General features: G+C 41.0%; 1 protein-coding gene across 1 annotated transcript in view; it reads left to right on the top strand.

Annotated features, from left to right (window-relative positions):
• The window catches only part of fgfrl1a (fibroblast growth factor receptor like 1a), an 81433-nt gene that overhangs the window by 20378 nt on the left and 39287 nt on the right, over nucleotides 1-21768 (top strand). Inside the window, exon 3 of the mRNA XM_074673256.1 lies at nucleotides 12155-12427. Within this exon, the coding sequence (XP_074529357.1) occupies nucleotides 12155-12427 (273 nt within the window). The remainder of the gene's footprint in view (nucleotides 1-12154; nucleotides 12428-21768) is intronic.

Raw genomic sequence — 21768 nt, 5'->3', positions numbered from 1 at the left:
CTAAAATGAAACCCAGTCCCCAGACTCCATACACTGACCAGCCAGGAATAATACATTCACATACACACAAATACACACACTGCACTGGAATAGTCTTTGCGTCCTTTGACCTACTTTCAGTTCCAACTGGCCAGCTCACCGTATTTATTCAGACTTTTTCTTGCTTACCTTTTCTTTCTCCTATCAATTCACCGTCCCTTCCCTTCTGTCCCTTTGGATTCTCTTGATTTTGCTGAGCATGGTTTATTATCTCAATTCCCTGAAAGGATTCCCACTGCAGTTGAAAAGTGAAGTATTCAGGCTGTGCTTTTTTGCATACATAGATGTTTGGAGTATGCAGGGTATGAAGTTTATAGAAAAAAACTTGAGCTTTAATGTAAAAAACAAACCTTTATTGTGTAGAATGGATGTTACAGGAGACAAGCGCAGTGTTGTAGTATGCTCTGTCAAACTTTGTAAAACCTAAATTATCTTTTTGTCTCTGTCTGTGTAGCTCAGAAGTGACAAACATCCGTCCGTGTCCTGAGAAAACAGCAGATCAGTTTTCAACAAGTCATGACTGCAGGTTGTTAATGGACCGTTAAAGATGTCTCTAACTCTGTCAGTTTGTCTCACAGGATGTAAAACAAGCTTGTATTCTGTTACAATTTTTATCCAGAGTACTCATTAGCATGTCAGTGTCTCGTCCAGTTTGCAGTTCACCTATAAATCCTTAAATGTTCGTAGGTTGTTTGTCTGGATTAATGTCTCCCTCTTCCTGACTTCATCCCTGAAATCTCTGAAAAGGTGTGAGTGTGTCTAAAGAGTGTGCATGTGTCCTGTCTTTCACACGTTATTTTCCCTCCTTTTCAGCCCTTACTCTACTTTCTTCACTTCCCTTAATCTGCATTTATGTAATGGGCCCACACTGTTATTACACACGCACATAAGTGCGCACTGTGCATGATGTGGTTTCCATAAAACCTTTTATAAGCTTTTAAAGAATGTTCTAGGTTCAAACCACCCTCAGGTTGTTGGTGGTTTGAAGCTTGTTTTTTCTCCCAAGTTCTCTTTCTCAGTTTCCTTGGAAGTCACTTTTCCCGTGTTCCATCTTTCCTTCAGGAGCAGAGTTTATTTTTGGAGCTTAGAGTGTAGGTTTCACTTGATGCATTTTGAAAATAGAAAAGTATTTTTTAGTTGAATTATGTAAATTAAACATCCATTTGCAACCAACCACTTTACCCCTGGAAGATAAATGCTTCATACCTGAAGCTTGCTTGCTCTACTTCAGATGTTGAGCTGGAACATGTTGTGTTGGGTCTTTTTGTTTCTAATGTGCATTTTTTAAGAGCAGGCCAAAGCATACACCATCCCAGGGCTGTCCTTATGACTGTACATCAGAGCCCATTTAACCGACTATGTAGTCAAAAAAAAGCTGTGGTTGCACTTTTCTCTGTAAGTTAGCTCAAAGCGGTAACCATGTAGAAGCCAATTAAGGCTAACACCTGGCAATTGACTATATTGTTTCTATGATATTTAAGAAAAAAGTTGAATATTAAATTAAAGAAAAGTGAGCCTGTGCTTATTTTTGGACAATTTAGACTCTTAACGTACATTGTTAACTGTGAGAACAATTTTTCTTAATTTTCATTAAATAATACTCCTTTATTAGGTTATATCAACAGGGCAGTCAAAAAATTATTCAGTTTAGATAAGTGAAAGAAGACTAAAATGAAAACCCATGAAAATATAAAACAATCTTTGCTTACAACAATTTGAACACCTTAATGCTAGAGACTGACCAGAATAAAATAAGTTTTTTTCATATTCAAATTCTTTATTTCAGCCTTTTTTCATAAACTAGATTGTAAAAAAGTTACCACTTTTCTCCAGCAGAGGGTGAAACCTTTCTCTCTAACTCACATGATGTACATTTTGCGGGAAAATATGGCTCCTGATATAGTCTGTAGACATTATCATCATTTAACTTTTTTAACATGGTTTGGTGTTAAAAAAGCAAACTAAAAATGCAAAAAAGGTAAATATCAAAGAATCGCAATTTAAAGCGAATTGTCCCCCTAAAAACCGTAATAGAATTAAATCCTGAGACTAGTATATCGTCCCAGCTCTATGTGACAATGTGCATTTTTTTATCCAAGATAATGGATCAGTATAGCTGTGATGGGGTGCTTCAATGAACTGGAAACAGCAGCACAACCAATACAGATAAATTTGATAATGGGCATGCATGATAAGCAGAACTGAAATGAAAGTGCCTTATCAAGTCAGATCTTTGAAATTTGGAAAAGTATAAATGGAGCTGATTATACATCCTTACACAATGCAGGCTAGCACAAGTCAAGCTACCAACAAAATGCATCATGGGTTGACCTGGAGGATTGAAGTGGAGAATTAAAGTCTTATGGACATTTGGGTTGATAGATATATTTGTCAAATGCTTAGCACCACTCCTTCAAAACACAGTGATTAAGAGGGACACAAAAGATACTTTCCTTGCTCTGAAGATCAGCATTATCAAGAAACTGCAACAGCAGTAAATAAGGGTACAATAGATCTCTTACCTATAACAAAAACAACCTCCCTGCTGCTGTTTCCCCAACATCAATGCTGGCAACAAATGAAGTCAAATTCGCTATAGAGAAGTAGAAATAGTCCTGTGAATACATATTTCCATATCAAAAGTTCTAATTGAATTGAATTGGGGGGTTGGCTTTGGGCTGTTGCACAGGGCTACTGCAGTTAACCAACAATTAGCACCAAACTTTTGGTTTCCCATGGTTAACATTGAGGAGTTATTGTAGATTTTTCCCACAGTTTTCTTAACACAAGATAAATGTCAATGTAGCATAATGTCCCTATAATTGCTTTTCCCTTTTCCCTCAGTTGGCTGATTTAATGGCTTTCATAAATCTCTCCTTGTACTTATTTGGGAGGGGTATGTCATCAAAATGATTCATGCCTTATTTCAGTCCAGCATGTTTATTACTCCTGTCCAGTATAAGCTCAAAAGGAAAAAGGTCTGTGGTAGATTTTGCACCTTATACCAGGATTTCACAGCATTACCCTGAATTTCAAACACTGGTCTTTGTTTTTGGAAGGAAGAGCGTGATTGTATGGCAATTTCATATAATTTGTTCATTTCCATGTTTGTTGGCATAGAGGCCACCATCACTGCATGAGAGAGGAGTTTTCACCCTGCTTGGTAACGTTCTTCATTCAGAAAAGACGTAGAGATGAAGATGGAGAGAGGTGAAGGACAAAAAATGAATAGCCTGAGAAGAAATCTGTTAATGCACAAGTGCTGAGATGAAAACCCTGATTAAACTGTATGAAAACAGGTTTTACTCTCCTGTGTATGTCCTCAGAAGGATGATGGTGTGAGTCGCTCAGCAGATCAGGTTGCCGGACCAACCACTCAGCAGATTCCCCAAAGTTTTTGTGGCCTCTGCGTGTTTCTCTTTGTGTGAGTGTGTGAGTCAAGTGTAAGCCTGAGGTTATATGTGCACAAGAGTGTGTGTGCAAGTGTGACATGAAGCTCTTCAATGATGTTGGGATATCCTCCCCAGCCTCAGGCCTAGTGTTAACTGTCAAGATAAGGTAACAAGCAGCAGTTAACCTGTGGCTGAGGTGGAAGTGAGGGGTCGGAGTGAGACAGTGTGTGTGTGTGTAACTGTTCCTAAAGAAGACAACTTAATGTGTACCCTTCAGTCTGCCTGAAGCAAAAGGCTAAATAAGAATAAGAGGGTGTGTGAGGCGGCTGGGCTGAGGAAAAAAATACAATGCACAAGGACTGAAACCTGCAGTTCCTTGGCTGGCCTCTTGGGGGCTGGCACAAAGAGTCATTTCTGAGCCATTTCTCTCTGTGTGCCCCAAGTTTAACATTTTGCGTTCCTCACCTTAACACCTTTACCTAATGACTATAAATCATTTTATCACCTTCTTATCTCTTATTCTTCCTCTTCACTGGTCATGAAAAAGTGGAGCAACTGGTAAGATGCTACACCAGGGGTGGCCAACCTGTGACTCACGAGCCGCATGTGAGCCACAGGTTGCATCCATTCATAAAATATATATAAAGCTTTAAGTAGCGGTGTGCCGATCAATCTAAAATATTGATGTACTGATGCCAATGTTGGGTTCAGTATTGCTCAATGTTTGGGTGTACAGGTTGATACTTAAGTTTCATTTTCTCTTCTCTAAGATGAAATTTGAACACACTAACAAACACAGTAAATCTCACACAGTAAAGTTTTCATTTTATGTCATTTCGTTTATGCGTGAGAGCAAGTGTATTTGTAAGACCACGGATGTGATGTGGCTCTCCGTTGTACCATGGTCATTTTTGTGGCTCTTGGTCTCTGACTGGTTGGCCACCCCTGAACCAGGACTGTTATTTTCAGAGTGAGATTTACAGGAGGTGGAAAGCCAGCTAAGATTTTGTAGTGTTGAATCAGTCAGCGTCAGCAGGCAAAGGAAAAAAATATAACTCACTTAATCTAATGCAGCGTTACCCAACAACGAATCCCACTGGTCAAAATCAATTTGAAGAGTTTTGATGTGATAACAGGATACAGGCTAGAGAAGAGTGTTTAGATTTAAAAGAATAACAGCAGAGATTACAGGGTTTCACCAAAAGCAGTGCATAAATAGCCGACTTACGGGTATTGGGGTAATTTGAGACGTGCACACACAAATTCCCAATGAAACACAATGTGAGGGGATAAACGTTGAACCTTTTTTAAAAACTCTGAGCTTAGTTAGAATTACAGGAGTGAAAGAATGAGGTAAGTGTTACTTTTATAACTGATCCGCTAATAATGATGACCTTCTCAGGACCCAGTTGTCTTTCAGAGCTCTGAAACACACACACACACACCTCTACCTTTCAGTACATCAACGCTGCGTCCCGCTGTTAAGTGCTCTCCATCAAAAGCATTCCTCAGCTCTCCCCTCTCGCTCCAGTCTCACTCCTCTGCCAACAACAACGTTGTGTTGGACTCAGCAGACTCATCTGACTCTAAGACCAGTGGAACGTTAAGGGCATTAAAACCGAACTCAAGATCCAAATCAAAACACAAAGGCCAGTCCCGAACCGTCACGCTCCGCCAACATATGCAGCGCAAAAATTGAGTAAATTAGCAGATATTTTTACAGCACTTACCTCAGTGTTTGGATGCTCAAACAGGTTTCTCGGCTGCTTTCAAGAAACCTCAGCTGTGTTCCTACGACGGGGAGTAGACATTTATAGTTCAGCTAGTTATGGTATTATTATTTTTCCCTCTTCTATGAACAGAAGTGAGGTTGATTTGAACAAACAGCTCTGTGCTCAGAAATTAGCTGGAGGTGATTTTTGAATTTCAAATGAGTATGCAGAACAGTGACCCAAAGAAAACATACCAAAACTGAGGTTATGCTGACTGTTGGTGAAAGCGTGGGAAAATGCAAACAGGAGAAGACTGTGTCCAGTAGAACAGACTTGTGCTTTTGAAGCTCTGTTACAGCCCTTTTGTTGACTCAAAGCCCCCTTTCCACCAAGGCACTCAGTTCGGTTTGTCTTAGTACGGCACGCATTTTGTAGCGTTTCCACTGACTAATCCCAGAACAGATCCCCAAATATCAGAGACGAACTGTCCCACTTTTTGGGGATGCTGTTTGGATGCCAGACTAAACCCATCCGACCCCCGGAGTTAGTACTACAACACTGCAGACCGTTGATTGGTAAAAAGAATCGTCACCATGCAACAGCGGCTGTATTTCTCTTTGCTGCACACAGCCTTCTCTGAAACAAAGCTTGATTGGGATTTGTAACAAAGAGCGACATGGAAATCACAAAGAAGGCAAACCCTTCCGTCATTGCTTTTTATTTGCTGTGTTGTGTTTTTATTCTTTATTACTTTTTTTTGCGGGCTACACTGTGTTGTGCTGCTATGGGTTAAGCTATTATGTAACTGACACGGCTATTGGCAAGTGGCTTGCACAACGCCTACCACAAGGAGGCATGGTTGGCTATGGAAACGCAAACAGGATCCGGCTTAACCGATCCAAACCGTACCAAACTGTTCTGATCTAAACCAGGCTGCTTGGTGGGAACAGGGCTTAAGAGATCATCAGTTCCTCAGACCTATAGACTGTATAAAACATGGACGTAGTCTCCCAACATCACTGGTCTGTTTCTGAAATGGAAAATGAAGCAAATCAGGATTGTGGCCATGTTGGAAGTGGCAAGGGCTTCGTGTACAGCTACTGGGCACCCGTCAGTCACGTGACCTAAGCTGTGCCTTCGATTGGGCGAGCTCACAATCTAAATATCCTCTGAACTGCCAAGTTAGAAAAAAAAATCACCCTCGTACTGTGCGTGCCAATAGTAAACTTAGCACTTCAGACAGGGGACGTTTTTTGAACCAGGCTATAAACAGATTAATTTCTGCCTTGAAAACGGCTTTTTTTGGCCTGGTGTGGTACTTCCAGAGCCAGCTTCAAGCGAACACTTGAGAAACAGCAGATTTTAGCACCCCCACCCCCCCACTGACCACCACTGAGCCAAGTAGGCCTCGTAAGAAATAACTTTAGACTAAGCTAGATGAGAAAACGCTAAATGAATAAATGACTTTTAATTGCCCTGTACTTAAGCAATGCTAGAGGAACATTATACTTTTGCATTGACTCTTAGGTATAGTATGGTCTGTATGATCGTCATATCCCTGTTTCCTGTCCCTCTACATTTTCTGCTTGTTCTCCACAGCTCATTATCTTATATTTAGGCTGATACATGTTGCCATTCATTCCACTGCAGCTTTTACAAGGAGAAATAAAGAGGAGATAAAATATACAGTTGTCAATTTGCACTGATCTGGATATGTTGTAAACACAGGAAAGACAATCACGCTCAGCAGACCAACCACATGGCTTAAAATCAGACGTATCACACAGTTATTTGGGAGGAGGTGCAGGTAGGGCTACATGCCATCACTTAGATGCAGAATGTCTCAAGTCTTGTAAAGGCAAGAGTAAAGTGGATGATTTTGGAGGTAGAGAAGATTTTGTCAGAGTGATCTAAACCCAACGATAACACGTTTGAACACACAACAGCTTTGGACGATGAGTTTAAGTTTCACAACGCTATGATAGTCGAGTTGATTTTTTTTTTATCAATCTCTCAGGATAAATATATTTTCCAAGAGTTTTTTCCCTCTAGAGACAAAGTTTTCTTTACAACTTTGCAGTCCAGTTCGATGTAACCAGTCAAAGAAGGAACTCTGACCTCTTTTCTGCTTCATTTAGCCTCTGACTTCCTTCTCCTGCCACCATCCATGCAGAGCTGGACGTTCAGCCTCTGTGGGAGTCCTGTGAGTGTGTCTGATGTGGGCTGTGTTTTCCTGTCATTAGTCAGAACACCAGACCTGTGCATCTAAGCTACCTACACACTCTATTCCTGTAATGAGAAAGAGGCGGAGGTTTTATGTTTGTATGTGTGTGTGGAGGCAGACAAACAAGCCTCAAGGTGTAGCCCCAAAATGACTAAACAGACTGAAGCTTAAAGGCCTGCCACAGGTTTCCTAAACAGAGTGTAAACAGAGAAAATGATCAAACCAAAGAAGGAGAGACTGTAATCTGTGAGTTTAACTTTCTGCAATATGTTTAGATCTTCTTCTGCATATGTACTGTATACCAAAAAGGACCCACACAGGCAGTGACACACACACACACACACACACACACACACACACACATGCACAATGACCCCATGTCTCATGACAGAGAAGAATAGATCTTTTGCTTGCTTCGGTTTCACCCCTAGAGACAGCTTAAAAAGACTTCATTTCGGTCATGGACCATGAAAGCGGAGGAGGAGGAGGAGGAGGAGTATGGTGAGAAGGGGAAGGAAGGGAGTTAAAGACGCCGCTGGTCTGTGTTCTCGTCATCAGGGAGACCGAGAGGGAGGGAGTAGACAAAGAAAAAGAAGGGAGGAAGAGGTGAGGTTAACTGCAAAGTTGAGAGGTTCAGTCTGAGGTCCGGCTCCTGTGACTCTCAGGGGGAAGAAGTGGGAGAAGTTGAAGTAAATCACTGAAGGGAGGAGGGAGACGAAGAAGAAGAAGAAGAAGGGGAAGAGATACAGCTTTGGAGGAAGAGGATGGTGAGAATGAGAGTGATGAAAGAGAAAAGAGAAAGCAGGGAGTAAAAATTAGAGTGATGACAGGGAAAAGGAGGTAAGAAGGGGAAACAAGGGGTTAAGAGTAAAAAAGAGAGGTAGCAGGGGAGTGATAAGAGTTCAGGAGAATGAGATTACAATCTGTCAGAGGACGAGAAGAGAAGGAGAAATACAGGTAGGAAATACCTCCGAACTAAAAAAAAATGGTAGAGTGAGCAAAAATGCAAAGGAAATAAGAGTGAGTTTAGGTGAGAGGGTTTTTGAGAGAGAAAAAGGGCAAAGGGAGAAGAAAAGGAGGTGAAGAGCAGGAAAAGGAGACGTCGTGAGCTGTCAGGCCCCTGATGAGAAAGCCATACAGCTGAACACATTCCCCCGTTAAGGAACACAGAGTGGAGGAGGAAAAGAGGCTCCTGTGAATACTTCTGTGTGACTAATGTCTTTTTCACACATTTCACCTCCATCCATCCATCATTGTGTCCACCCCCTGCTCTCCTGTTAAAACAACAGCTCCTCGTGACAGAAAACACTGGTGGACTACTGTAATTTCTCTCCGTTTTTATAATCAACTTAGTGTACACTTCTCTGCCTCACCTTATTCATCTCCCACATCTGCAGACGCACTCTGGAGGGATAAATCAACAGTTTTGTTTAAGTGTGGAGGCAGCTGACGGCTGGCGACTGCTGGCCTGTTGTGTGAAGTCTGAGTCTGTGTGGCGACGTTGTTTAAGAGAAGTGGAGCATTGCCAGAAACAGCAGGAGACAAATAGACAGGTTCAACCACTGTGAGCATTAACAAACAGACTGATATTGAAAAAAGAAAAATCTACCAGGGACAAGACTGACTGTGACTGGACTCTATTATTCATAGGGATGCACCAGTCTGACTTTTTAAGCCTTGATACCAATAAGTGGTCTTAGATATCAGCGAGTACTGATACTGACCTGATCCAATACCAGTATTAATTCCACAATCTCTAGTTTTTAATTCAAGGATGAGAGTGAGAACTATTTTTTAGCAAATCCAGGCTTCTAACTTTTCTTGAAGCTCCTCAACAGTGACAGGAATAAAAGTTTAATGGCTGAAATACGCCAGGTGCATCTCCAGTACGTCTCCACTCTCGGCACTGGATCAAACAGGTTTCCATTCAAGTCAATCTGTCAACTTACTTTGGATCTGCTCCATTGCGCTTCATTGCAGTCCAGCTTCATGGTTGGTCCCGGCAGGTCACAGGTAATACACAGCCCTCCTAGTTTTTCCAGATGCAGAGCTGTGATGCATGAATTTAGAATAGGAAAGATCAAGCAGGACAGGAAGTTGTGGCTGAAAACTACCAAATAACACCCAGTGACTTTCAAAATAAAACAAATCGTGTTAAAAAAAGATCATATTTAGCTTGACTCCAACGACAAATGCACAAAATTAATGGAGCTAGACCAGGAATCAACAGGTTTGAGGTTTTACAGCCCAACATGAATGAAGATAGGCTTATCAATTGTGGGAAGTGTGGGAGCTTCTCAGTCACGTGAATCCAGGTATTTGTCGGTCATGCAGCTTGTCAGACTGAGCATGCAACCGGTGTGAGTTGACAAAACTGTCATGACGCAATTAGCGGAGATGGACTGCAGACATACCCGGTGTTTTTGAGGAGTAACTGTTAACTTCAGCAGTGGATATGTGAGGCGTGAAAGTTGCACATATTGCAGGTTTCCATCAGAGTTGTTGGTGAACTCTGAGTCCGGTAGTTATCTTCCTTCATGCTACTTTATTGTACCAATAGAGCCATTTTGATGTAGAAAGAGGGGGAAAGAATTGAGAGGAATAGATTTGGCCTGTGGGTGCCTCCTTGTCACTGATATCAAGTCTCGCTTTTTGCGTCTGTATCAGAACCTTGTAATCAGGATCATGTCAGTGAGTCCTTAATTTTTGTGCCTGTAAACTCTGTTATGGAGCAACTATTAAAAGAAACAGTCGTCTTTATTTTTATTCAGTACCACCAAAACTTAAGTTTGACTGTAAAAAGAACCAAGAAATAAATATTTTGTCAGAAGCACATCTGCAGGGAAAAACTGAACAGAGATGAGAGCACTACTTTGTCCACAGGGGGCGCCAAAATTATCACAAACCAAAAGTTGCTCACAGAAGCTTTAATTTAAGGTTTCAAAGGAGTAAATTTCAATGTTTCACTGTCATCTACATTTTAACTTTTTTTCTGTGCAGCCTTTTGGTCAGCATTTTGTTATTTTTAAATGTGCTTTATAGATAAATTTGGATTAGATTAGATTGGATTGGATTTCTAGTTGTAACTTTAACCAGCTGTTCCTGCAGTGGTTGTGCATGCACACAGTTTTACTGCGCTCTCCATGGGTGCATCCAAGTAAAACTGAATCAACTGAAAGAGCGCCGACACTACGGCATGCAATGAGATGTATCAAAATATAATGAGCTGGGATTGAGACTTTTTAAAAAGTTGTGCAGGAGGTAGACCAAACCATCATAACAATATCAGAATTGTCCTTATATGGAAGTAACTTTGAGAAACACACAACTTTGTGTTTCACCTTATCAGACCACTTACTATTCCGTCATTTCAAGCGTAGAGCATGCATGAGTAAGGGTATCTCATGAGAGCGTTAAAGATTTATCAAAGCTTTAATAGGTCCAGTATATGATCTAGTTAGAGATGGTGTTTGTTCTACAGATGTACTAAGGATCTGGGTTGGTCTGAATTATTAAATGCACCTTGACAACTCTAGATTCAAACAGTATAGTATGATTTAGAGTTCTCACTCTCTATGTTTGACTAAATTTGCTTGGCTCAAAATGTATCGGTTGCTTTAAATCTGAAAATTTGAAGCCTTCAGCCTTTAACCTCTTTTATTAAAGAGATGAAAGTGACTGTGATGAATTTAAGTGAAGCAGGGCAAAACATAAAGCACACACCAAAGGTTAAAATTGGGGTGTTGACATGTTTCTAATCTTTATCAGGCGTTGTGTATTTTTCGATAAGTCTCTATTGTTACACTCAGAGCATCCTTTTGTCTCCTTAAAACCCTCCTCAAACTACAGGACACGACCTGTAGTGTTTAGTTTCCTGGTTGTTTCCATACAATGCCTACTGTAGTCTTAGAACATTTTGTTCCTCACATGGTGGCCTGATGAGTGTCTGTTGGACTATATTTGGATGATATTGTTTTGAAGCAAAGATCTACAGCAAGCACTAACTCCCACATCTCTCCTGCATCCAAGCCTCCATCCTCCTGTTTGTCTTTCTTTGTGCTCTTCTCTTCTTCCGTCATATTTCATCCTCTCTCAGACTTACTCCCTTAAATTCCATCCTCCCTCCCCTGTCCCTTAATTTCCTCCATTCTTCTCCTCTTCTTTCCCTTCCTTCCTTCTTTTCCCCCTCCTCACCTCTGTTTGTTCTCTCTATCATCCCCCACCCCTCTCTATCAGTCTCTGATTTCCCCCCACCTTTCTCGCGACTGCTCTTTCACCTTTTCTGTTTTTCTAGTGTGCAGTTTCACAGCCGAGCAGCTACCGAGCGGTCAAGGTCACGCCTGATTTTATGTCTCAACACGACATCTCAGTTGGTTTTGGCTGGGCGCTGTGTTTGCTCTCGAGGGGTTCTATTGTTGTCAGTGTTAAATGTCACATGGAGCAGGGCCATGATAAACTTCTAGCGGGTTAAAGGATAATTCTGGTGTGTTAAGCACCAGGTTTGTGAGAATAATGGTGAGACACACGGAGAGGGGAGTCTGTCAGAACAATGAGAGGTCGTCTTAACCTCTCTCAAAATGTCTCCAACCACATAATGAGGATGTTGTTACTCAATCTCTGTCAGCTACCAAGTTTAGCTCTGACCTGCTCTGTTAGTAGGCAGGTCAGGGTTATCACAACGCAATAATGCATTAGATATCTGTTAACTCACCTGTTAGATACGAGAACAATCATAATCAAGTAGTTCATTTTCACTGTCTGACACTTTTCTCTCTTCCATTCTCAAGGTCCACCCAGGGTGTCCGAGCGGGTGGTGCACCGGCAGAGCATCCGTCTGGGTCGCACTATGAAGCTACCCTGCCCCGTGGAGGGCGACCCCCCACCGCTCATCATGTGGACCAAAGACGGACGCAACATCCACAGCGGGTGGACGCGTTTCAGAGTGCAACGCAACGCTCTGCGCATTAAAGAGGTGGAGACTGAAGATGCAGGGACATACATCTGCAAGGCGACCAATGGATTTGGAAGCGTCAACATCAACTACACACTTATCGTTATAGGTAAGAGGCTGAATTGAAACACAAAACACAACAGCAGATTTGAATGAATTACTCTTGAGCCAACGGACTGGACAGACATTTGTTTGACTTAAACAGAACAGTACAAAATCACAAGATCACTTATTTTTATTTGAGTCTGTGATGGTGTTTACAGTAATTTTTGTGATGACAGAGTGACAAGAACCCACTGTCTTTGAGCACATGGTTTTGGTCTTCATATCCTCCAATCCTCTCTTTCTTTCTCCCCTCATATTTCAGTCTTGTTTAGTCCACTTTTGATCACACCGTCTCTCCCAGTCTTTTATTCTTAGTTTTCAGCCTTTCTTGCTTGCACTGACTCTTTTCTGTGAGACTTGAGGCTTTAATTAGTCAGGTTCAATTGGTAGAGACTTTGTGCAGTAACTTAAACTTTGGGTTTCCTTCAGTCTGACTTTGTATCTATGTGTGTTCTTGACCACAGTTGTAGCGCTTGGGTGTTCTTATGTGAGTATGAATGAGAGTTTGTTAAAGAAGAGGCTTTTGTTTGCCTCTTTGTTGTGTTTGTGTGTATGACATTGCGTCAGTGTGGTATGGAATTTCACATCTGTGTGTGTGTGTGTGTGTGTGTGTGTGTGTGTGTGTGTGTGTGTGTGTGTGTGTGTGTGTGTGTGTGTGTGTGTGTGTGTGTGTGTGTGTGTGTGTGTGTGTGAGAGAGAGAGGGAGCTCTGAGGCCTCTATAAGAGGTTCATTGTTGTGCCTTGTGCTTTTTTACTTCATAGTTATTTTACTGATCTGCATCCAGACAGCTGAAGTTGTCAGCATGTCTGCCAGCCAGAACTCATCAAGGAGAGCTTGGTTGGCTCCGGTCACATTGAAGTGTGACACTTAGGGCCCCACTGTGGAGTCATTTCTGGGTGCTGTCCTTGAGCTCATTGTAGTGATGGGCTATTGGAATCTAAAAGTGTGCTTTGTGTCAAATGGCAGAAGTCCTAAAGAAATGGTCTTTGGTAACCTGTCATTCAAAAGCAGTGGACAATTTCCAGTGGCCCAGCAACCAGAGAGTGTCGGCCAGTGGTGAAACTACGAGTAGTCATGTGTAGGCTTTGGTCTGTGACCCTGTGGACTCTGCTGACAGCCTCTCTGGCCAAATACAGAGTGTGTGTTTCTGTCTTTACTGGGCCATGAATAGCTGCTTCCCTCAGCTCACATCCATGTAAACAAAATACCTGCTGGAAAGACACACTATGTCCATGAGCATTTTACGCATGCAGTGTGTGTGTGTGTGTGTGTGTGTGTGTGTGTGTGTGTGTGTGTGTGTGTGTGTGTGTGTGTGTGTGTGTGTGTGTGTGTGTGTGTGTGTGTGTGTGTCAGGTTCCAGCCTTCCAGAGAATCTGACTGAAGCATCTCTCTGCATGGTATCAGCACTTCAAAGACAGGCTCAAGTAAAATGCTCTAACACAGATATTAATATTTGACATGTTTATTAGTCACTTAGTCATATAGGTATCATAAGTTAAATAGATATTGGCAGAAATTCCAGTACAATGCATTTTTCTATAACCTGCATTTTCAACAGAACTGTCAATCATTCAACTTTTTTAGGCCAAAATAGAGGAATGAATGAAACTTTTCATAACATAAACATAAAACAGCATAAGAACTAACTTTAAAAGAAAACACGTTTTTGTTATCTTATTATATGTTGATGAGTGGGAGGAGGGATTTATGTCATATACTGCATTCTGTCAGCAGGAGACAGCCAATATTGCAATTGCGATTTAGCAAACAATTTTCAGGGGGGACCTTTATCTTCTGCATTGTTCACTTAACACAACTTTTAAGTCATTTTATTGTATGACTAACCAACAAAAGATACTGTTAGCATTTAAACAAGTCTTTTTTGCATTTCTTGATTGAAAAAGAAAAGGGAACACTGAAATTTTAATGACCTCCAGTTGTCAGTAAGAGTAAAAAACCATACAGAAAAAAATGACCAAGGGGTATGACTCTATGATCTACTGGATGGATCTTTGCTGGAAAAAAAACAGCATTTTGACTTTGCTGGTTTTAAGGGAGGACAAGTACAAGTTACTATATTCCCTCCAGGTCCGTGTACATATTTTTTTTTTCTCTAATTGCAGCCTTTGCGATTTGAAAATTGCATTCCATTACATTGCAATGTCAGTTTAAAATCGATTAATGTTTAGCCCTACTTCACATCAAGTGAAAACTTACAGCAACCATTTAAACATGCAGTCTATAGCTAGGTTTTTTTTTTCAATATGGAATAATAAAAAATGAGTTTCAATTAGAGCTGCACAATTTGGGGAAACGGTGCGATTTGCGATTAGGTGGACAATATTGCGATTGCGATTGTGCTTGCGATTTAATAAAAAAAGTTGTGTCATGATGAGTCTACAGGCTTGCTTGGTTATCATGGAGAAAAATCTGAATTGCATGTGCTGACATTGCGATTGCGATTGCGATATCCTCTTTTGCGATTACATAATTGCGTGTGCTGACATTGCGATTGCGATTGCGATTGCGATTGCGATAATCGTGCAGCCCTAGTTTCAATCTACTGTACTTATTAGTCACTACTCTATGACCTCTAGCAGTTTTGTCGCTAAACTTAACTTTTTTTGCATTTTCAGACAACAATAATATTGTTTGCAACTCATCGGTTATCACATATGCGTATCATGATATTAGGCATAGTTTGGGGATTTTGTTGTGCATTAATGAATATTAGCCAAAGATTTCCTCAGCTAATTCCTAGAAATGCTGCTGCATCACCTGCTCCATTTAAATAGTTTTTTATCTTATTTGGATGCTGTAGCTGAAAAGCCCTTTCTCAGTCTCTGACAATTGTACACTGCAGTTGCAAAAATGTTTGAAAAAAAAAAAACATTTTGTGTTGCATTAGCGGTTGGTTGTATTGTTTTTACCCCAGTAATCATTATCGGTGTGATCAAAGCTGATTGGATCTCTAGCTGTACTTCAAAGGCAAGCTGGCATACAGAGGGCAGCTGGGTGGTGGTGGGTGTCGGGTGAGGGGCGCAGCAGCTGCTGCTGAGGTCATTCAGGCGGACAGCTGCTGCCTCTCTTTCACCTCCCCTACCTCCCCCCATTTTCCCTCAGATATCTACACATGCATACTTCAGAAACAGTAGATTGAGGCATTGTCTCTTTTACTTCTGGTCCCTACCCTTTTTTTACCCACAGTGGATTAAAAAATCATCACATAATTAATACACAGGAATTTTGAGCCGTTCTCAGAAGATTTCTGGTTTAATGGATTGGAGAACTCACATTTAGACATAAATGTAAGGTTATGTTGTCAAAAATTGTGTGCAATTTCAAGATTTAACTAACAGGGCTTAAAGAGGTCTTCCTGGATTTGTTTTTGAAATACATTCATGAGGCCCTCAATTTTTAGTTACATTTTAGAAAAGCTCCATCCCCTCTATCCCCTGTATGTTGACACAGAGTGACCCAAATCTGGCCTCAGAAAACCCTCAACCCAAATCCCCCAGTTGCTCCAGAAATGCTCTGGGCTGCATCAGTAGCATAGCAGGTTGCATAAATGTCATCCAGAGATACTTTGCTCCACCAGGTCAACCTTCAAAGAGGACCCCTCCCTGTAATTCCAGCCACAGATCATGCCACAGCATCTCTTCAGAGAAGCAGTTAGAGGGGTCGCAGTGTTTTCATTGCTGGAACAATCTGCATAAGTTGTGATGTTCAGAGCAGGGGAAGGATTGGTTGATGTATGAGTGCACAGCCTTCCACTTTTCTGTCTCCTCATCTCTTCTCTTCTCTGGGTCAATCCCCCTCCTCTCTTGTGTGGTCCCTCCGAAATTATTCCATACCCGCTCTGTTTCACTATAATGAGCCCACACCTGTGTCTTATTGTCCTTCCCTCTCAATTTCTAACCCAAGGTACCCTAAACACCTTTTTCCTATTAGCACCCAATCTCGTTCCTCCTTCCTCAGTGGGACGGCTCATTTTTCACCCGTCTACATTCTTAATTTGTATCAATATTTTCACAGTTTCTCATTTTTCCTGGACGTAATAAGGTTTGATTGCCGTAAAACATTGACTGTAGCGTTCCCCCTGTGGTTGGAAGTGATGGAGAGGCCTACTTTTTCATAGCAGCAGGATTTTGTTGGCAGGGAAAATTAGGAGATTCCTTCAAGTGTTTGTTCTTTTATAGTGTGTAGGTTGGCAAATGTTGGCAGGGCTAAATAGTCAGTTTGCGTGTGTGTACTTGCTTGTTTATGCGAGGGGTATGCGTGCATGCATGCATTGGTGTGTGCAGATTTATGGGACCACCAGTTAAGCGAGGCTGAATCATTTCTGTTTCTTTTCTGCTCGATAAACCTCAGCGTCCTTCACAATCCGAGCACCAGGAGAGCTCTGGTTTCATCCTCCAACTTTCTTTCCTCTTCTTTCTTTGTTTTTTCCTCTCTCTTTGCCCTCGCTGTCTTTCCAACTCACTTTATGGAAATATGGAATTGTTTCGCTCCTCCCTGAAGAGTGATTGATGAAAAACTTATAGTTGAGACCAGATGTGATGACAACAGGAGTGTGTCTGGAATCAAGTTGTGCCACAAGGAAGGAAGTTTGGATTTGTAGGTGTGCGTTGATGTGGGCATGTTGGAGTGTGTTTTGAGTGTGTGTTAATGTGCAAATGCTGTTGCAGTTGAAATAAGTGAATTCATCAACACTCTTCATGAAATAAGTAACTGGTTGGATGATTTGTGGTGATTGAAGAGTTCGGCTGTAGCAGCTGACATCTGGTCATAATCTGAGAACTGAAAGGCAGAGAAAGGTATCAAGTGTAAAACCTGTTTGAACGTGTTTAATAAATGAGCTGGTACATGATTTTTATGTCCATAAAGCTGCAGTTACATAATCAATGTTGGAAGAAGATGAATGGAAGCGTAAGGTGAAGCTTGACAAAGGAAAATATACATGAAACAGGACTGGAGGGAAATTAGTTAAAGGAAAAGTGTTAGGGTTTTTATTTTCTCAAACAGAGCTCTGTGAATGTGAGTCAGGATTATTGAACCAACGGTGCCAAACTCAACTAAAATCTAACATCATTTCACACAGACTGACATCCCTGACGTCACGCAGCTCAGAGCTGTTTGTCAGAGTGATTCAAACTGATGTTGCATGCAGACTCAATCATTCCAGATTTTGGCTTCAGTCTCAAAATATTCCAGTTCTTTTAAGACAAACAGCGCTCCTGCATTCACCCTCTCCTCCTGCAGAGAAGCAAACTGCATGTGTGAGACTGCAGCTGTCCTCCAGCCAAAAACTAACACATCAGCTCAGGTTTCAAACTAACTTCATCCCTCTCTCCCTCTGTTCCTCCATCCTGATGCCTCCTCTGTTTTTGTCTTCTCACATTTCCTCGTTTTTAATTGAGATATCTGGTGCCTCGTCTGGAAAGGATGTAGAGGTGGCCAAGGTTTTCTGCATAATTGCTGTGAGTCATAGACACACACATGCAGAAATTGTGCATGTGTGTGAGTGTGTGTGTGTGTTGTACAAAACCCAAAAAAAAAACTCAAATAACCCAATCTCCTTCACACACACCCTAACCCTCCCACTTACACACACACTAAGGCAGCTGTGCCTGTCTTGCTGTAGTTTTATGAATGTGTGTGTGTGCGTGTGTGTTGTGGATTTAGTGTTTTACCGCCACATTCTGCTGCTCAGGTTACACACGCAGCACTTTCTTACTAATGGGAGAAAAATGCACAGGGTGAACCTGGAGGTTTTGCAGGAAGCGCTTGGTTTGGTGCTCAGTTGAGGGTTTGAGGCCACAGAGAGGGGATGTTTTTGGGGGGTCTGATTTAAGGAACATGAATAAGATGCAATTTCCAAATGAAACCCAGAAATCATCGAGTGGTTTAGCCCCCCTTCTCTTGAATTACATGGTTGCATTTACTGGCCCAGATTTCTGTCAAAGCAGAAGATTCTCTCCTGCTTTTTCTTTTATAGCTTGTTAAATGCTGAAGGTTAAGACAGATTTTTTTCTTCTTCTAGTTTTTGAGTTGCTGGATTTTACTTGTCTTTATTAGTGATATTCTGAACAAGTTAATTTAAAAACTCCTTTAATTGTCTGACTTTTGGCTGATACATGTTGTTGGATGGTTCACGCACACTGTTGAGATGATGTGGCTTTTAATAAGGTGTGTGTGTGGGTTTTTTTGCGAATGAATGAAGATTGGCTCCCAACAAATTTCTTTCTTTAAGACAACTTTTTGCTGGATATAACACAACGGTAAGGTACTTATTAACAGTTACGTAGCTTTGTTGTTTGAAATGTGACAACAAGCAAACGTAAGTATGTACTGTAGTTTAATAGCCGTCTAAATTTAGCGCTACTGCAGCCCGGTGCTCTCAGACATTTCTGTAATGTGTAATGTTGGTGAATCCTGGTTATGTCCTGCCGGTCATCTACTAAGCAGAGCTAACATAACCTCACTCTTCATTTTATTGATAGACTCTCAAGTTTAAACAGACCACTTAAGTATAACTTTTGCATGTGGCTTGGAATAGACATTGCCACAAACAGTTTAGCCGGTGTTAGCCTTTAGCTTGTGTGCTATCACTCTCTCGTTTAGCTTCCTGCTGCTCTTCTGTCCTTTTTCTGTCTGACACTTAGACTCCAGTGTCCACCATCACTACAAAATTAATGACAGAAATTGTTTTCAGCGGTGAAAAACACATCTCTCATCTCACTTCTAAACCTTGTCAGTTAGTGTGGCGTTGTCATAGAGACTTTGACGTGCCGTAAATCAATCCAGTCCTACTTGGCCCAATTGGGAAGCTAAGAAGCAGCTTTCCAGATAACTTATATTGGTGCTGATAATCTAATTTTAAAGGGATGAAATAGAAGGGAGACTTTTTCCAGGATCACATAGAAACTCCTTACAACCCCTTTAAGATTTTTAAACCAGCAGCAAAATTTAGAACAGTAAAAATTTATGCCACACTTGCAGATTGATATTTATGACGCATCTTTGTGAAGAGATTATTGGAAAAAGGTACACTAATCTCCTGAACAGACTTTCTGAGAGGACGTGAGAGAGAAGACGATGATGTCAGATACATGACTCCCAATGAATCAGTCACATGCAATCACAGCGAGACACAGTTAATGACTACAGAATAAAGGCATGTTGTGAATAGTTCTTTATCAAGCCCACGTAGTTACTGGGTTTGAGCCAAATTGAGCCAAATAAATCAAAAATGTCAACTAAGGTTTAGCTCAGGTGCGTTTTGGATGGGATCTGTTTTCTACAGATGTGTAACAAGACAAAAGTAAATCATCGTGGCACTGTTTTCGTAAAGTAATTACTTATTTAAGGTAAGGCATCATTTTGGAACAAGGCAGTAACGGTCCCAAACCAAGTCAAATAGGGACATTAGGATTATTTGACATTTATGTCAGACCACAAGCATCTACAAGCCACAGTCAAAATGGTAACCTTTGAATGCATTACTCCTATAAAACTGACAAAACCTTAATAAAATCCAATATTGAGCACTTTGTGAATATTTTTGAATGAAATAATTTATTTTTGGCTCATTTTCACAGGTTAAGCAGGTGCGAAAGCTGTGCAGTCCTTTAGTGATTCAGGCTCCTTGTGCAGTGCCCTACATCTCTGCTTTCATGACCATTCAGTGTATCAGATGTGTTCAGTTCATGCTGGTCCTTCTGCTGGAACCATCACACCACCCGCACAGGAATGTAGACAAAACTGCTCCTCCGGAAATCAGGGTGGCACGGTGTAGGACAGAGATGTAAACATGCTGGTGGGTGTGTGTCTCTTTTTGTGTGTGTGTGCTTCTATGAGATGCACAGGAGGATTGTGGGAGGAAGAATGGAGTCAAGTTTCTACAGCCTTTCTGTACCTTGTTGTTGAGTCTGTTTGAGAAAAAAGCAAACTTAGATTCACAAAGATATGCGCGCTGTTTCTCTGTGATTGCACAAGACTGGACAGGAAAACGTCTGTTGTTTTTCCATGCACACACAAATACAGATGCACACACCTCTGGAGAGGCCCTGGCCTCCATTTCACGGCTGTCTGTCCCACATCCTCCCGTTCCGCCTCGTTTGACTTCCAGCTAAGAGATGGAAAGAAGATGGACAGCAGAGACACAGAGGAAGAGACGAATAAAGCTTCCTTTTTTTCCTGGCTTCAGTTTGAAGACATCAAGAAGTCTGGGCAACAGAAAAGTATAACAATGAAAGTTTTGGAAATTCATGTCCAAACAGGTTCACAGTGAAGTCTTTAAATTAAAGATGTTGCAGGGATGAAAGAGCTCAGGTTGACGGAGAAACTCATCGAAGACTATAAAACATACTTTACCTGACTGATAGATCATAAGAATGCTGCACCTCCAGACTCACTACTTCGCTTACTTCTTTAAGAACTGCATCACATACAGTGTTGTACATTGATGTCAGTACACCTTACAGATCTAGAATCTTAAAAGTTACTTTTTAATTTAACTTTAAACCTTTTCACAAATCTAAAACCACCAAGAGATCAACAGAAGCTTGATATACTTGTTTGTAATCATTGATTTATAAAAATTACTATTTGGTTGTTGTTTCTTGTGATTTGAAATGCTGACAAAGCTGCAACAACTAGCTGCTAAATGTTTTAATGACTTTTACCTGGGTTGAGGAAAAAGTCACACATTGGCTCTAGTTAAGTTACACTATAATAATGCTTTGAAACAAAGGTGCTAAATTCATTGAAATTTAAATTTACTTAGATTTTAAGACAGGTATAGGTCCTTTTGTAGGTATCAACTGAATTCTGTCTAAAGTACTGGGTAAAATCAAAAGGTACCATGTTTAGATACCTAAACACATTTTTGTGACTTTGAGGAAGTGGAAGAGTTGGTGATTTTCCATGCTGGACATGAACACAGCATTGCAAGGTCAAATATTAAAGAATAGATATGTTAACTTAAATTGAAAAATATGTCTTTAGTTATTAAACAAATTAATGTTATACATAAACACTAGAAAGTACTGAATATTGGTACTGTTGAGTAGTGATACCGATTTCCAAGTACCAGGCATCGGTACTGTACAGTTTCAAATGCAAAAGGCACCTATCCCTATTCAAAGGAGCTGTAAGTAAGGTGTAACGTATAGTGAGCAGGTGGTTATGCAAACCAGAGTCTGGAAGGGTGAGGACAACTGTGACTCAAAGCACCCCTGGAAAAAAAAGGCTCTAAGATCTCATGGTAATGCCCCATTCATGGCACAAGATTCTTGTCAGCAATGTACGATCTTTTTGAGCTTGGCAGCTCTTTCAGGCTG

The sequence above is a fragment of the Halichoeres trimaculatus genome, unplaced genomic scaffold (genome assembly GCF_033239565.1).
Source record: "Halichoeres trimaculatus isolate MK-OKI-2021-1 unplaced genomic scaffold, fHalTri1.1 fHalTri1_scaffold_7, whole genome shotgun sequence".
In the NCBI taxonomy this organism is placed as follows: Eukaryota; Metazoa; Chordata; class Actinopteri; order Labriformes; family Labridae; genus Halichoeres; species Halichoeres trimaculatus.
The sequence above is the reverse complement of the archived record's forward strand: the minus strand, read 5'-3'. Positions and strand labels throughout refer to the sequence as shown.